The sequence below is a fragment of the Condylura cristata genome, unplaced genomic scaffold, assembly GCF_000260355.1.
Source record: "Condylura cristata isolate star-nosed mole 26May11 unplaced genomic scaffold, ConCri1.0 scaffold00011, whole genome shotgun sequence".
In the NCBI taxonomy this organism is placed as follows: Eukaryota; Metazoa; Chordata; class Mammalia; order Eulipotyphla; family Talpidae; genus Condylura; species Condylura cristata.
Genome location: NW_004567112.1, coordinates 26,544,983 through 26,561,744, shown reverse-complemented (window position 1 = coordinate 26,561,744; position 16,762 = coordinate 26,544,983). Strand labels below are relative to the sequence as shown.

The 16,762-nt window shown below is 49.3% G+C and overlaps 1 protein-coding gene across 1 annotated transcript in view; it reads left to right on the top strand.

Moving 5' to 3' along the window:
• The window catches only part of WDFY4 (WDFY family member 4), a 197,140-nt gene extending 190,030 nt beyond the window's left edge, over positions 1–7,110 (top strand). Inside the window, exons 57-61 of the mRNA XM_004680667.2 lie at positions 65–244; positions 2,016–2,198; positions 3,960–4,044; positions 5,584–5,695; positions 6,710–7,110. Of these exons, the coding sequence (XP_004680724.1) occupies positions 65–244; positions 2,016–2,198; positions 3,960–4,044; positions 5,584–5,695; positions 6,710–6,776 (627 nt within the window). The 3' untranslated portion in view covers positions 6,777–7,110. The remainder of the gene's footprint in view (positions 1–64; positions 245–2,015; positions 2,199–3,959; positions 4,045–5,583; positions 5,696–6,709) is intronic.
• The last annotated feature ends 9,652 nt before the right edge of the window (positions 7,111–16,762 follow it).

Genomic DNA, 16,762 nt, shown 5'->3' with positions numbered 1-16,762 from the left:
AGTATCTACCCAGGTAGCTGGATTGAGTCAACCTCATAACCTCTAGGTCTGTCTCTATCCCCAGGCCTTATATGGACACACACAGGCTGTCACATGCTTGGCAGCATCAGTCACTTTTAGCCTGCTGGTGAGTGGCTCCCAAGACTGCACCTGCATCCTTTGGGACCTGGACTATCTCACCCACGTGGTCCGCTTGCCTGTTCACCGCGAGGCCATTTCTGCCATCGCCGTTAGTGACATTTCGGTGAGACCCCTTTGTCTCCTGTCTGTATGCCCAACAGCATGTGCCCCGGTATGGTAGTGTGGCCAACAATGTCTGAGAGGATGGGTGCAGAGCGAGGTGACCACCCTAGAATGTTGTGGGATATTCCCTAGAAAGGCAGAGTGGCCATCAGCATGTGCTGATTTGCTTCTTTATCTTTCTACCTCAGTATAGTGAGTAACAGAGGATGTCTTTTCTGGTGTGGGCATCTGGTAGTCAGGACAGGAAGTTGGCTTCAGTGAGGGATCTGCTGGGCTTGACTAATTCAGCTCAGTGGCTGCAAATCAGTGTTGAAGCAGTAGGTACCTCTGGTCTCCATGGCAGGAAGTGTTTCTGCTTGTCCCTACCAAGATGAGCCTGTCAGCTGGAGCTTGTGTGCATGCATGTGTGTGAAAGAGATATCTGTAAATAAGTATTTACAGAAATATATATCATATCAGATTGTCAGTGATATATTGATATACATGTAAATAACATGTTACTTATTGATGTGTCAATGTCAGGTTTCTCAGACTGGGATCCCCATCATAAGGCATGGAGGTCCCTGAGAGGGCTTTGCATCTGCTCATAGAAGACCCTAGTACCCAGGGCAGGGATAATGGGAGCAGGGGGAATCAGAGGTGGAGGGGGAGATGTTGGAGAATCTTCCTGGTACAAACTTGGACTGAAATTCCTGTTCCAGGCAGCTTGAATTTAGGATGAATGTTACATGGGCAAAGAGTAGGTGGATGGATGGTAAATGGATAGCTTATGTATAAGATATGTCAGTGGATGCACATTTGGGTCAATGAGTGAGGAATTAGGTAGATAAATGAAAAGAGAGTGGGGGAATTGGTAAATGGGTGCATCTGTTGAGAAAGGGATTGAGCTCTAACTTGGGAGAACAATAACCACAATAATTATGTCCCCAGGCCTCAGAAAAGATTGACATCAGTGCAATAATTTGTGGACTCAACTTGTTCTAGAAACTCTAAAGCCACTGAGCACCTGCTGGATCCCAGGCTGTCAGGCAAAAATGTATTAGATGGTCCTTGGCCTCAGACAGTGACAGTTCAGGGAGGGCTATGATGAAACTAGGCTCTGGGGGCTGAGGGAAGACAATGAGCTCTCTATATCTCTTCTGTGGTTCACTGATGGCTCAAAGACATGGCCCCATGACACTCTGAGTCCATGGTGACAGTGGCCACTACTCTACTAGCTAAAATTAAAAATAAAGAGCAAATACCCAGGGGATAAACATTGCAGAAAATGCTATGGGGAAATTTCTCCTCAGAAATTCTCTCCAGAAGGACATCGTCCAATTATATGCATCAAATTAAGACATTTGAACCTCTGTACCCTCCCTGACATTCACCAAATGACATCCTAAGTTGCTTAATGAGCACAGGGCTGACCAGTCAGGAAGAGGCTTCATGTTTAGAATCAGGGGTGATCTTCAGGCTGAGTCTTCCATGCCAGTCAGTGTATGCCAAGGTGAGCCTTGACGGAGAAACCCAAAGGCTGATCCAGTCAGTCCATGCTGGAGAAAGTTGAGTCCAAACCCAGATTGCAATATGAAAAGAGCCAGAATTTTACGTTCGTGTGAAAACACATGAACCTATGAGTCAGCTGGGAAGATGTTTGAGTCACAGGAAGTCTTGGGTTGCCTTGGTTGGTCTTCAGAAGAAGATGGCAGGCCAAGGTGTTGAGCAAGTGGCAGCAGGGCAGGCAGTGAGCCCAGCTTGCAGTGAGACCAGCCCTCTCCCTGTTGCAGGGAACCATTGTTTCCTGTGCCGGAGCCCATTTGTCCCTGTGGAATGTGAACGGACAGCCCCTGGCCAGCATCACCACAGCCTGGGGCCCAGAAGGAGCCATAACCTGCTGCTACGTGGTAGAGGGGCCAGCATGGGGCACAAGCCATGTCATCATCACTGGGAGTCAAGACGGCATGGTCCGGGTAGGTGTGTCTCACACCGAGTGAGAACCAATACAAGAAATGAGTTCCTCTCAATTCTCACTTCCTCCACAGGTTCAAACCTGTAGGTTGCACCTGAGATTCTCCAGACGGGGTCCCTATAGCAAATAGGGACAAAGACAAGGCTCTTTCCAGGCATAAATAAATACATTAGTCATATATTTGTGTGTGTCTATAAAGATACACACACACACACACACACACACACACATACAATTTTTATATACATTTATATAATAAAACAAATTAGCATCATAAGGTATGAAAGGCAAATGGTCAAATGCATACAAATAATTCCGTGCTGAAAAGAGTGGACCATCCACTCACCCATTTACCCATTCACCCACCCAACCCATCCCGTCAGACAATCATCCATTTAGCCATTTACCTGACATTGTCCTTCCATTCTAACATTGACCCTTTCATCCCATCCATCCAGTCATCCTTCAATCTATCCATTCATGCATACATCCATGAATATATCCATACACCCAACTATTTGTACCTCCAGCTATCTATGCCTCCATTTATTGAATGCTGGCCCTGTGCCAAGCATTTCATAAAAAGCTTGAAGGCACAAAGATTAATGATAAATGGGTCCTTGTCCTTAAGATGTTCCTATTCCAGAAGAGAAGACAAACAGAAAACATGTGTGTGTGTTTCATGCTGTGACTGGGATAATCAAAGAATGGCATGGTCCTCTGGGGAGGACCATGGAGAGGGAGAGCATTAAGAAACCCAGGAAAAAGAGAACATTAAGTGGGCCATTAGGATGGAAAGAATAAAGTACACATGATTTTTCTAAAACTGACAGGATGAAGCAATGAGTAAAGATAAGGAATGAGAGTAAATGTCAACTGAATGCCATGAGATATTCCAGAAAGCATTCACTGAATTCTGCAAATGCTTACGAAGTCGTCTTGGCTGGGTACCAACATGGCAAAAACCTAGACTTGCCCTCCAGGGGCCTCCATGCTCTGTCTCGGAATAATTCTAGAGATGAAGTTTCAGGAAGTTGAATGAATAATGTAGTGGGATCCAAAAGGAAAATGGATTTAGTTCCAACAGACAGACTTTAGAGGAGCTGGCATTTCAGCTAAGTCCTGAGGATAAGGAAAAGTCAGCGCATGCGGGGAAGGCCATGTGGACTGAGCATGCATTGGAGAGAGAATGCTGAGGAGGATCCCAAGAACATCCATCACAGGGTCCCAACTGTGAGCTATTAGGGGCACAGGGGTGATTACAGTGTAAGAAAGTGATGCAGGTCTTGACAGAGAATGGCATGTACCGTGGAATCAGGAGCTTAGGCTGGTTGACAGTAGATGCATTTCTCCCAAGGGCCTTCCCAAAGCATGTGTGGAGGGCTTCCACACACTGAGGATGCTTCACTCAGCAGGTAATTGAACCCCTAAGTGGGCACAGCACTGCACCAGGCCTGGTGTGGAGCTCACAGGAATATCACCTGGAGACAGGTCCTTGTCCTTTGGCAACAGGAATATAGAAACAGCAAGAGAGCAGCTAAATGTGGTCAGCCTGTGATACCACACCCAAGGGCCACACACAGAAGATGAGGGCAGCATCTAAATGGCAAGGGAAAACTTTGGGGCTGGCAGTATAGTGATCTGACTGCTGAGTCTTGTCCCTGTAGGTAATGGGTTGAGGTGAGAGGCATTAGTTACAGATGAGGGGGGTAAACTCATCCGAACTAATTCCCCAGCCGATAGTATCTTCTTTTCTGGACAGATCTGGAAGACTGAAGATGTAAAGCTGTCGGTTCCTGGGCAGGCAGCCCCAGAAGCACCTTCGCCTCAGCCTCCCAGTCCAAGCGGTACTGGTCCTGCTAACTTTCCCTTGCTTGGGAGTTTCCCTTGCTTTGCTTGGTTCTCCCTCCCCTCATGGGCACAAGTCCTGCAGTTGTACCCAGGCCTGAGTACATTGAGTCTCAGATGTTGCCAGGTTTGAGGGGACATGAGCAGTTTACTTCAGTCTGCTGGTAAGGTGTGAAGCAACCTGCAAAAGACCTGTTGGGTCCAGCCTCATCCAGTAGGGACCAGCAAGCCCTGAGTGTTCCCCGGAGCTGTGAACAGTGGTGTCCGGACTTCTGAGCTTCAGGAGGGAGGGGTCACACCTCACAGAATTTGGTTCAATGCTCTGTATCTTCCTGGATGCCCCTTGAATGCCAAACTCCCCAAGCCAGGGCCTACTGGCCTGCACAAAGGGCTAAGTAGCCAGGTGCATTCCAGTGAACTCAAGTACTTCTTAGAAGAGCAGAGGCCAAACTCCCTCCCCTTTTTCTGTGTGAAGATTCACAAACCTAAGCCACTTGGGGTCTTGTTATTCTCATAATATTGCTCAAAACTCTTTTGTGGGAGAGGGCCCAAGAACAGGCATGGCGCATGGATATTTGCACAGGTGTCCCCTAGGTGTGCATATTGCTGCATCCTCAATCTCTTAAGAGGCGAGGAAGGAGCTCTTTGAAGTTATTAAAGATCTTGCCTTTGTGCGCTGATGTAACCTAATTTCTGCCTGGAATTCATTTATTTGTCATTTGCATCAAGGACCAACACAGTTGAGTACAAATTTAGGAATCAGCTCCTAGATTTGGAGTCAAGCTCATACCTAATAGGTACTTGGGGAAATTGTTGTTTGGGTTTTTGCACAACCCACCACACACACACATGCACTTCCTGGGGCACAAGCCTGTCTGCCCACAGGTCACAGCCTGGGAAGGTGAGGCCTGCCTCATTCCCGCCCCAGCCCCAACCTGGTGACTTCTCAGTGCCTGCCCAGCTGATGTCTCTCCATCTCAACCTCCACGGTGAAGGAATTACTGTCTGTCCCCAAATGCAGTCATTAAAATGAGTGAAGTAACAATCATTGAGTTATATTTTTTGAAAAAACATTCTCAGCATTTAATTATTGGTTGTGGCATGAGAGGATTTAGATAAGTTGATAATGCCGACTTTATGTAATTTATTTTTACTAGGCAATTACGGGCTGCATTACATCCTGGCAGCAAGGTATTGTGGGGCATCTTATTAAGCATAAAGCCAGTAAACACTGATGAACAATTTTGCTGAACTAGGCATGCAATTTAGAAAGCAATAATACACAAATCCAATTTGGTACACAATGGATACCGCAGCACGTCAGCACATGTAACTATCACAGCCTGCAAATTAAATTGGGACAGCCCTTTTTGCAACAGCACAGGCCAAGATTAAATATATTTTCTCCCTCAATTTAACAACTTGCTGACCACAAATATAAATATGTGTGTATGTGTTTGTAGCCCTGTGTGTGGACGTACATGGGCACGTGTGTGGGAGTTGAGCTTTCTAACTGTCCTCTTGAACATTCTCCTCAGGTCACAAATGGGAGAAGAATCTTGCCCTGTGCCGAGAGCTGGATATTAGCATGGCCCTGACAGGGAAGCACAGCAAGGCCAGCCCTGCCGTGACAGCTCTGGCTGTGTCCAGGTAAGGAGCGGCTGCCTTCTCCAAGCTTCAGGCAGAGGGCGCTGCAGCCGCCCCAGGAAGGTCCTCTGGGCTCTTGGCTCCGCCAGGGCAGCAGGGCCCAGGGAGTGGCCGCCCTACAGGTAGCCAGCGGGGCCCCCCAGGTTGTTTTGGGCAGGGGGGGGTTTTGGGTTCTTGGGAGTTTTTTTTTTTACACATAACACACATTCTCCCTACCTCTTTTTGAATATCTTTGATTCACAAAGAAACCCAAAAGGTAAAACTATATTGCTCTTGTGCCTCTACCTTATAGAGAGACAGCTCTCCTGAGGTCTGCTGCTGATTATGACATGTGGCATGATGACTAGAGTGCATGACAGAAGGGCCTCTTGAGGTGTCCAAGTTGATGTGGTATATAGCCCAGTAGCAGGTATCACAGCCCATGGACATATCTTACTCTTCACAGTTACCGGGAGGTGGTACTATCACTTGCCTGTTCTACCCACTAGGAGGTACAGTTTTGGGAGGTGGCAGACCTTCAAGAGTCAACTTTCCTTCCTCCCTCCCCACCCTGGAGGGGGCCACCTGGGTTCTGTGGCTGTGGACACCACGTGGTGTTTTAGAATGCCAGGATGAGGAGGGGTGGACAGGCAGGGCCCAGGAGACGGACAGCAAGTCCAGGACCTGAACTGTCTGCTGGAGAGCTTGTCATTCTTTTGGCGTGAAGGGATTGACTCTGTCTCACAGGACAGGATGCACATCTGAAAATGCTGGAGAGAAGAACTCAGGGCTTCATGTCAGCATCTCGGCTGATCTCCTCAGTGCTTTGGGGCCCACCACCCTCAGAGTTCAAAACGCCCCTTACCCGCCCAGTAAAGCACTCTTCAGTACTCCTGTCCTGTTCCTTCTTCCCTCCCTCCCAGGGGGGGCCACTTGCAGGTTCCAAGGGGCCCTGGGCTGAACATCCAGGATACAACTTCCGGAAAGCAGGCACTCACAGGCCTGACTCTAACGCTGTCTGTTCTTTCTCTTGCCAAGAAATCAGACCAAACTGCTGGTCGGCGATGAGAAAGGAAGAATATTCTGCTGGTCTGCAGAAGGATAGGAAGAAAGAGATGCAGAAGCTCTGGCTTATCAGCCCTGGGCCCTGAGGGCTGCAGCACCAGGGGAAAATGGTTGTCCGGGCTCCGCTCCCCATGGCCTTTGACCTCCAAACCCTGAATCCTTTCCTCACATGGTGCAGAGACTTGGATTGTATGAAGATGCAGTCTGCACAGGGGGAACTCCCAGAAGCATGCTGGAAATCTTGACTCCCTGAAGCTACATCACACATCACTCACCTTTTCAAAGGCCTATTGCTCTGGGGGGAAAAAAAAGAAAGAAAGAAAAAGAAAAGAAATATGGGTCACTTACTGGGAAATATTGTATTGTCTTTATTTTATTAAAACAACTCTTTTCCAAATGTAAGAGGGCTCTAGAATTTTCCACTTGGGCTTTTGCATCTCCATGCTAGAAAAGACAAGAATGTTTGTTATCACCTTCGGGGTGTTTCTCCGCCCACTCGCTCCTCTCTCCTTCAGTGGAATCTGGCCTCTCCTGCAGTCTTGCTTGCCATGCAGGGTCATGCTCAGGAGTCCCAGTTGCTGTGGCTGAGCCACGGGATACAGACATGAGGCTGCCAGCTGCAGGCACAGGATGGTAGCCAGGGGGGCGGGGCATGCCGCCTGGGCGTGCCTGCCCATCTCTGTGCCCCAAAGCAGCTGTGCATCCTGCTGAGCAAAGCAGGCTCTGCTCAGGGCCTGTCATCATACAAAGTTCCAAGTCTCTGTTTACACCATGATTTAGAACTGGTGCTCATGGTGAAAAAAAAAATTATGCACTATGTGACTTTTAGTGTCCATCCGAAAAAACATGGCAGGTGGGGAGTTAGCCCTTCTGAGGGATCCCTGTACCCGCCAGGGCTGTGTCACTCATTCACTGGGCACAGAAATGTCCACCTCACTGTCACGTCTGCCCCCTATCTCAGCCTTTCAGAACCACATGAGAGGAACCCAGTCTGCTAGATTCAGCGGAATCTAGCTCAAGACAGGGCAGTGGGATTGGGGTGACCAAGCACCGTGGTGTCAGCTCCCCTCCGAGATTCCTTTCTGGGGTATACCAGTTCTTCCCATTTTTCCCAAGCCCTGCGGAGGCCTCAGTGGGCATCCTATTCAATTTAGCTCAGACTTGGGGATGGCAAGAAAATAAACTCGCTGTTTCATGGCCTCTCATGTGGTCTCCAAGGGGCAGATGAGAGGGTCAGTTTAAAGATAAATAATAAGGAAATAGAGGAGGTATAAGTTATGTCAAAATCGGTGAGAGACGATTAGGAAAATGTTAGCTAACTGTAAACTTTGATGTCTTTGCAAAGGGGGAGGTGGGAGAGGGGCCGCCGCTCCGGTCCAGAGCACCCCTCCCGGGGTGAGAGGGCACACGTCTGACCCTGGGGCCAAGGATCACGCCACTGCCAGCACTGTCTGCCGTGCTATCAGCAGACAGCCAGCCCATTTGCAATCCCCTAGCCAGTCTGGGCCTGCTCTGGAGGACCATAAATTGAGAGCAGAGAGCACCACTCCCCAAGAAGGCCGGAAGCAGAGCCATAAATATCCAGGCTGGGCCAGCCTGCTGTCATGTTCCATAGCTTTTACCCAGGGCTGAGTGTGCTGGCCCCAAGGCCGTGCTGGGCTTGTTCACCAAACAGCTTCCCCTGAGCACGCCTTTTGCTTCCCCCATATCATAGGGGAAATGGGGACATGGCATCAGGGACAGAAAGTTCTGGAAGATAGAAGTACAAATTCACAGAGTCAGCAGGGTCAGCTTTTCTGAGGTCTCTCTCCCTAACTTGTAGATGGTTCTCTTCTCCCTGTGTCTACACGTGGGCTTCCTCACTACCAAATGTCCTCTTCTCCTAAAGACACAAGTCCTGTTGGACTAGGGCTCACCTGCATGTCCTCATTGTCACCTGAATTGCGTCTTTAAAGATGATAGCATCCACTGTGTCAGCTCTGATGTACAGGGGTTAGGGCTTCAACGTGAGGATGGGAGGCATGTCATTCCGAATGCCCATAACATTGGCTGAAGGAGCTGGTCCTGTTGCGAGATTTGGAAAGGAAGATATGACTGACTTGTAGTGGTGCAGTGAAGGACGTTAAAGTCATGCCCTAAAGGAAGAGGAGTCAGTGTTGGCAAAGGCACAGGACATGTGGGCAGATTGCCACAGGTGCCACAGACGGGCAACGATGGGAGGAGGAGAGACTGGGAGGAGGAGAGGCTGTGGGAGCTGGGGGCTGGTGATATGGCTGCTGAGAGGGAGCGAGGGGGCAGGGACAGGCCTTCGACCTCACGGAGATGTACTGCCAGGACCCCGTTCACAAAAGATGCTTCCTGGCGTTGCTCAGACCATGAACGTGCGGATGAATGAATGAGTCGTGGCACAGACTCTCCGAAGGGCTGGTTCTAGTTGCAAAAAGCAGCTCTGAGTGAAGGCAGGTCCAGGCAGACCCTCTGTGGGTGGAATGAAACCAAGGGAGTGAAGAAGGTGAAAAGAGAGTCAAGGCGATGAGTAGCTGTCGTTCCCAGGGCGGGCTGGGTCTGAATCTCAGCCTGGAGTGACAGTCGATGTCCCCACCTATACCCCAATGCAGAGGTGGAGGCTTCAGTGAGAATAAGAGAGCAACAGGCAGGATTTACCCCTAGTGTGAGGTTGAGGAAACATAAAAGCTCTCTGTTTAGGCCTCTCAGCGTCTGTGTCAGGGAAGATTTGGGTGACTCCCTGGCCACAGCCTCTTTTCAAGGGACACAAAAGTGAGAGCCTCAGTCTCCCAGAGCACCCAGTGCTGTCAGCCCAGACCAGCTCTCCGCTACCGCTACCTGGAGGAAGGAGACTCCCCAGCAGAGGGCAGTAGAGACAGCACAACCCCCTCAGCAGACCTGGTCCCTAGACCAGGGAAGGGGACAAGGAGATTTCTAGGCCCCCAGAGGTCCAAGGTTTAAGGTTCTCTGCAACTTCAGGAAGGGGTCGGTTGAGTTTTCAGTGATTTGGGGAAGGCCAAGACAGAGGACTGAGTCATGGTTAAGGAGAGGACAGGCTTGGCATCAAGGCCTGCAATAGAGGGGCAGCCCGGGCAGAGGCCGGGAGTGTAGCTGCTGGGGCCAAGATGCAGGTGCAGGCCTCCCAGTGCCCCAAATCTAGGAGAGACAAGGGGTCCCAGGAGCAAGAGCCATGCCAAGCCAGTTGGTATCTGGAGCCCAGGATCTGATGAGCACGCAATGAGGCGCGCGGGAGAACAATGTCTAGTGTGGGCAGCCTGAGCGCCGTTCCCAGCATCCCCACTTCTGCCAGCTTCAGCCTCAGCTTCTGCATCTGTAAAATGGACTCCCTATATTTTCCTGATGTTGTGAAATCAAATTATCTGTTTATTTTTATGGAGGAATGAAGCAAATGGCAGGCTGCCTGCTTCTACCCTGATACAGGCTTCAATACAGCACTTTATTCATTCACCCAGCAGGAGTTGTTGTTGTTGTTGTTGTTGTTGTTGTTGTTGTTGTTGAATCAGGCCCTGTGCCAGCACCCTGGGGACAGAGACCCATGTGTCTGGGTCCAGAAAGCCGTCTGCTGGACTAGGGAGAAGCACAGAGAAAACGTGGCAGGGGGTAAGCTCTCACACCTAAATGCTAATGAGGCTGAAACAGCGGCACCCACCTTGGGTGGATCTGTTGATGGAAGTTCCTGGAATGCAAGTCCACAGTCTGGACCACTAGCTGGAGCAGAAGCCACAGTTCCAGTTCGCATGTTTAACTATCTCCTGGCTGAGACTGATGGGAGCTCCAGAATCCACTAGAAGACCAGGGTAGAGAGTGATAGGATGGGGTGAAAGGGCAGCCTCTGGCCTCCACTGCTCATCCTTGCAGCCTCAGAGCTAGTGTGTTGAGACAGGCTTCCCAGCCTCTGAAGTCAGAGACCCCGCCCCCAATATTCCACTTGTTTGTTTTTGTTTTTGTTTTTGTTTTTTTAAGATCTATTTATTTGTGCATACAGAACTGGAGTACCGGGCAGAGGTGCAGGGGCAGTGAGAGGATTCACCAGAGACAGAGTGGGGAGCAGGACAGGCAGACTGGCGAAGTACACTGCTGAGGGCAGGTCAGGAGAGGTCTGCCATGCTATGTGGGTCACCTCTGGGGCAGGGATTGAACTCATGCTGAAGTGACTTGAGCTTTTTAGTGTTGTGCATTAACCCACTGTGCCACCAGAGAGGGGCCTCTACTTGCTTTTACCAACTCTTCCTGAGTCAACAGCCGTGCTGGGCCCTGGTTTCCCAGCAGTGGGGTGCCTTCCCAGGAGACATCTCAGTAATAATGGACCAGTCCCTCCCTTCCCCCCTCCAATCCTGTGATGACCAGGGTTCCTGTACCCACTTCCACCAGCAATGCCATGGTCACAGTTTCCACCCTGGGAAACTCTCGCTCTGTTCACCAGACCAAATACATGTCACTCTCTCACCCTCTCATCATGGCACGAGTCACCCTAGCCTCCCCTGGGTCTCCACATCCGCTGAAGCTCAGGGAAGAGAACCCAGCACAACAGAACATCCTTCTAATTGCAGGGCACAGAGAGGAAGTACAGTTTCTGCAGTGGCTTGTGAGAGCACAGGCCCTGGGCCAGCATTCGGGTAACCTCAGGGAGACAGCTTTACCAGCTGGGCCCATGGCTCCTTCTGGACAGGCTCAGGATCTGCTGAGACATCCTTACCCCAGAAAAGTGCTTAGTGTTTACTTAGCATTCCACCATGTGTCTTGTGTTTATGTCTGCTAGGCCTGTGCACCCCACTCCCTGGCCTCTAAAAGGTAGGGAAGGGTGGTGCTCTGTCCAACACCCCCTTTGGTACCAGTGCATAATGGACGAACGTCTTGCCATGAAAGAACTAAAATTCAACAGTGGGACTCATAAGATTCTTGGGGTGTTGTGGGGGGAAGCATTCACTTACCCCCTAACCACCTTTCCCGTGCACTCTGGGTCACTCTGACCCTCCTTCCTGGAGGGTCACAGCCTCCTGCCCCATTCTACTTTTATTTCTTTGTGCCCTGCGCTCCAGGGAGAAAAGTCCAGAGCCCTGAGGGCCATTGATGACAGCAACTACCTTCCCCAGGATCAGCCAGCAGCCTGGAGCCTAGTCCTGAGAACCCAGTTCTGGGGCCTGCAGAGAACTCTGATATTGGATTTGATCCCATTAACATGCAGCCAAGCAGGACACATTTGGGGAGGAATAGACTTTTCATATGAAAATTCTAATGAAATTTGTTCAGCATCAAATCAAATCTCTCTAAGCTAAAATCAGTTTTGCTTTAGTAAGTTTTGCTTTTGCGTGTGTGTGTTCACCTATGAATGTACCGTTTCCAGTTCACACTCATGAGCTGCTGAGTGAAGCACCTTCATCGCTTTAGTAAATGGGAGGGGTTTCCGAATTATTTCCTTCTCTCCAAATTCTGAAAATTCAGAGAAGCCTACTGCCATGCATTGAGGTCAACACAGACACACCACTTGCTAAGACCCTTTACTCAAGGCATCAGTGTGAATACACAGTTCGAAATGACTGCCAAGTGGTCAATGCACCCCACCCATCCAATGCGCATTTTGCAGCCCTGATATCTTGCCCACAGCCACTGGTTTTTGCTGCCCTTTAGGGTAAAGGTATACCGTACCTATACACCCACCTGTATACCCACACAACTGATCGCTCACTCTTTCATTCATTTCCTAGTACCCCCAAGGATGGCTGTATGCTCCTTGTCAGATTAGGGCTTAAAAGCGTGAGCCTGAGTGCAAACACAGATGCCTGAAATTGAACCCCTGAGAGCCTACGGCCTTCGGGGTGACACAGACCCTCTAGCTCTGCCATTTTACAGCAAGGGGAATCTAGGGCCCACAGAAAGGAAGAGAGGCTCCCGAAGAGCCGCCAGTCAGTGCCAGAGCGCCCTCTGCAGGAGCATGTGGCCTCGTGCTCCAGGGGGAGCTAGGGGTGCAGACAGAGGTGGAAGCCTAAACCAGGCCCTGGAGCCTTGGTTTCCAATAACAATTGCCCCGCCCCACCTCAAGGGGAAACACAGAGGAAAAAGAAGGGGCACAGCAGCTTTGGGAAGAATTTTTAAAATGGATCAGAATTTTTGAGTCAGCAGAAGTCAGTTTGGATACCTCCTGTACCAAAGAGTTCCGCCACAGAGCAAGCAGCTCCCCTGCACCTGCAGGGTCTCCCCACTAACCCAGAGCTGGGGTCACAGAAACCCCTCCATTCACAGCCCCACACTGCTGGGGCCTCGGAGCAGAGGCTGAGATCTCCATTTTTGGCGCCGGTTCTGCTCCCTTGGACAGTCTCAGCTGTCCTTGCTCATGGTTGTTTTGTAAACTCGGAGAACTCACGTCTGAGCTTGCAGTCCGCTGTGAAGGTTAAGGGAGACCATGCGTCCAGTTCCCAGCACCGAGCAGGGCTCAGGAACCCTGGGCAGTTATGGTTTGACTGTCGCGGGTTCTCGCCGGGCCTGAGACGGGGACACTGCCCTTCCATCTCTTCTCTCTCCTCTCCTTCTGCAAACATTTGTTAATTTTTTCCTCATTCCTGTTCTCCTTCCAGGAAGAGGGAGTTTCCATATCACCTGTACAGTATTACCTTATTGTTATTTTTAAAGATTTATTATTTATGCATACAAAATTGGGATAGAGGCCAGAGGTTGGGGGGGGGGGAGGTGTGGAGGGGTGGTAAGAAGATTCACCAGAGACAGATCCGGGAGCAGAACAGGCAGATCGATGAGGAACAGTGCTGAGGGGAGCAGCGGGAGGGTCAGGAGAGGTCTGCCACGCCATGTGGTCACCTTCGGGACGGGGATCAAACTCACACTAAAGCGGCTACGGCCAGCGTGCAGCGCTGTGTCCTAACTTGTATTGTTTTTAACTTCACTCATTTATTGAACTTTACCTTCATCGAAGCATTAATATCTGTAAAATCACAGGATTGGTACACATTGTTTTCCATATTTTTTTCTTAAAGATTTATTTATGCATACAGAGCTGGGGTACAGGCGGAGACGCAGGGGCCGTGAAAAGATTCACCAGAGCTAGAGTGAGGAGCAGAACAGGCCAACCAACGAAGTGGTATACACTGTTTTTTTCTAATTACATGAAATAAATCAGAAACAAAACCCCCACCTTTTTCTATGCACATCCTGCAACCACCTCCTGGGGTCCCCAAACCACATTTTAGGGGGGGGGTCACTGTCCTTACAGAGCAGATGGTCCCAGGACACCAGGTACTTCCACCTAGGCCCTGTTAGCAGAGGGGAATGAGCTGACTCCCCCTCCCACCCAGGACCACCTTCCTGGACCCACCCTGAGAGGCAGAAGCGGAGGGCTGCCGCTCCTGAAGGAGACCAGGCCTGACCTCTCTGGCAAGCTGGGGAACTTCAGAGAACTCGGCTAAGGTACTTGGCTGTGGGTGTCTTCTGTAAGACAGAAATCACAGAACTACCCCAGAAAGGGTTGGGGAGATCATTTCACAATGTGTACAAATGTCAAATCATTCTATAATGACTGATACATGTCAGAATATCCCAATTCTTAAAATAAAATAAAAATGAACCCTATACCTAAATGGGAAGTCTAGAAGTTTGAAATTTCTAGGGAAAAAAAATTCTTGTGACATTGATTTGTTCAAAGATCTCTTAATGTAATTTCACAAGTATGATCTGTTAAGGAAAAATGGATATATTGAATTTTGTCAAATTTAACAATTTGTATTTCTTTGAAAAACACTATTCAAAAAAGACATATTTGAGAGAAAATATTTGCAAATCACATATTTGACTAAGGACTTGTATTCAGGTTATATTTCAAGAAAACAATTCAGTAAAAAAATTATATTTTTAGAAAATAATCAAAACCCATACAACAAAAGATTTAAACACATTTCACCAAAGAAGATGATCTAGATGGGAAATTAGGTCCATGAAAAGAGGTGCAATATCCATGTCATCAGAAAAATGCAAACAAAAACCAATGTAGGCCACAACATTATAAAAATGGCTAAAAAGAAAAACAATGACCACATTAAATATTGGAAAAGATACAGAGGAACTGGGATTTTTATGTGGCAGGTAGGAATGTAAAATGGTGCAAACATTTGGCAGCTATTGAAAAATCAGCTCTTCTTCAGCAGTGTGGAAACAGCCAGAGACGTGTCCAGGTCTGACTTAATGAAGGACTGTGTTCCTACAGGACATCATTGATGGGCATTGAAATTTGGATTTCATATAATGTTTATATCATAGATTATTATTTTTCCTCTGGTTTTTTCCTAGACTTAAAAAAGCAAGCACCATTCTTAACCTGCAGTATATTCCACAACCCAGCTCTGCATTTGGTAAGTGGCTGGGACCAGTTTCCCTGAGGAGCATGGGGTGGGGGGTGGCTTTGGGCATAAACCCCTGCTGGAAGACCTAGGGAGCAAGTCCTGGAAACCCTAACCTGCAGGGAGCGTGCATTCTGCTTGGCGAGACAGACAATAGACCAATAAAGAAAATACCTAATAAGTTCGGCGCTGCTCTAAGGCGGAAGGGGACAAGGAAGAGCAAGAGGGAGGGCGAGGAAGCATGGGGTAGGTGCCCCAGACATCCTCCCAGTGAGGGGGCATCTGAGAGCGGAAGCCGTGACACAGTGAGCCACCTGGGAGCCAGGAGCAGAGCATTCCAGCACAAAGAGGAACAGATGCAAGTCCCGCAGGTATGAGTGTGCTGCTTTGAGAAATAGGGAGGAGACTGATTCAGCAGGGTCTGACTGGACAGGAAGGGAAGAGTCCATCGTGCAGGTGGCCGGGGCTGTGGCTGCAGACGGGGGAGGGAGAGCAGCCTCGAGAGGATGGCGATTGAAGGTATCAGGCCAGGTGGTTGGTCTCACACCACCCACACCCAGGGCAGGCAGCTCCTTGCTTCGCAGGGCCATGCCACATGGGCCCACTCTTGGCCACTCCTTCCTTTCCAGGGGCTCTGGAGTCTCACACACAGGCGCTGTCCCTGGAGTCTGGACACACCACCACCGGCATTATCCAAATTAGAAGTCAGATGGCAAACCTGCTGCCCCACCTTGACTGGGCCAAGCCCCTGCCCAGGACACTCACACCTCCCTCCCAGAACAGCAGCATCCTTTGCCTGGAGCAATTCCAGCTGCCAGACTCTGGACCCAGCCCGGGCAGTGCACAGGATCACTGTGAAAGATCCCACAGATGGTGAGCTGGGCCATTTCCTGTACAACACATAATTAGGTTAGATAAGAAACTAGCTGTGTCTAAGTGCTATAAATGTCTGTATTAAGCTATTTTGAAAGTGCCGGGCACTTTGACATTTGAGAGTTCAGAGTAATTGAGGTATTGAAATAAAATTGCTTCTGTTATTTAAAAGGTCATTATCGTCTTCAGCTAGATATATGAGGACTATTTTCCACTCTAGTGAGCCGTTCTCCCTGGCACAATTAGTACCGCTCGAGCAGAGGCCTGCTGGGGGCCTCCCACCCGCAGCCCCCGCCAGAGGCCCTCGGTAGCCATTAAGACACACGGAGCAGAGGAAGGCCTCTGCCGAGAATCGCCACCAACGGGGGAGAGCCTCCGTCCCCCGCTCAGCACCTAATGTGTACCAGACCCTGCACGTGTGCTTTCTGGGCAATTGTGTCTCTCTTACAGGGCAAAATCTAAATCTTACAGGGCAGGGAGGGAGGACCACCCCTGAACCCCAAACCTGCCTGCTCTAAGTGGGTTCTGCCATCCGCCGCATCAAGACAAAACATAAAACTTTAATGAAAAGGGACTTTAATACAGTGAATATACAATATGGAACACAAAGAATATATTTTCTAAATCAAACACCTGAAGTGACCCATTGAAAAGAGTTAGAACCGACGACAGACCGACAAAGACTCAAAAACTCAGAACTGCAGAAAAATGAAAAGAATTTAATACACTCGCGAGCGGGCAATGAAAAGAGTTAGAACCGACGACAGACCGACAAAGACTCAAA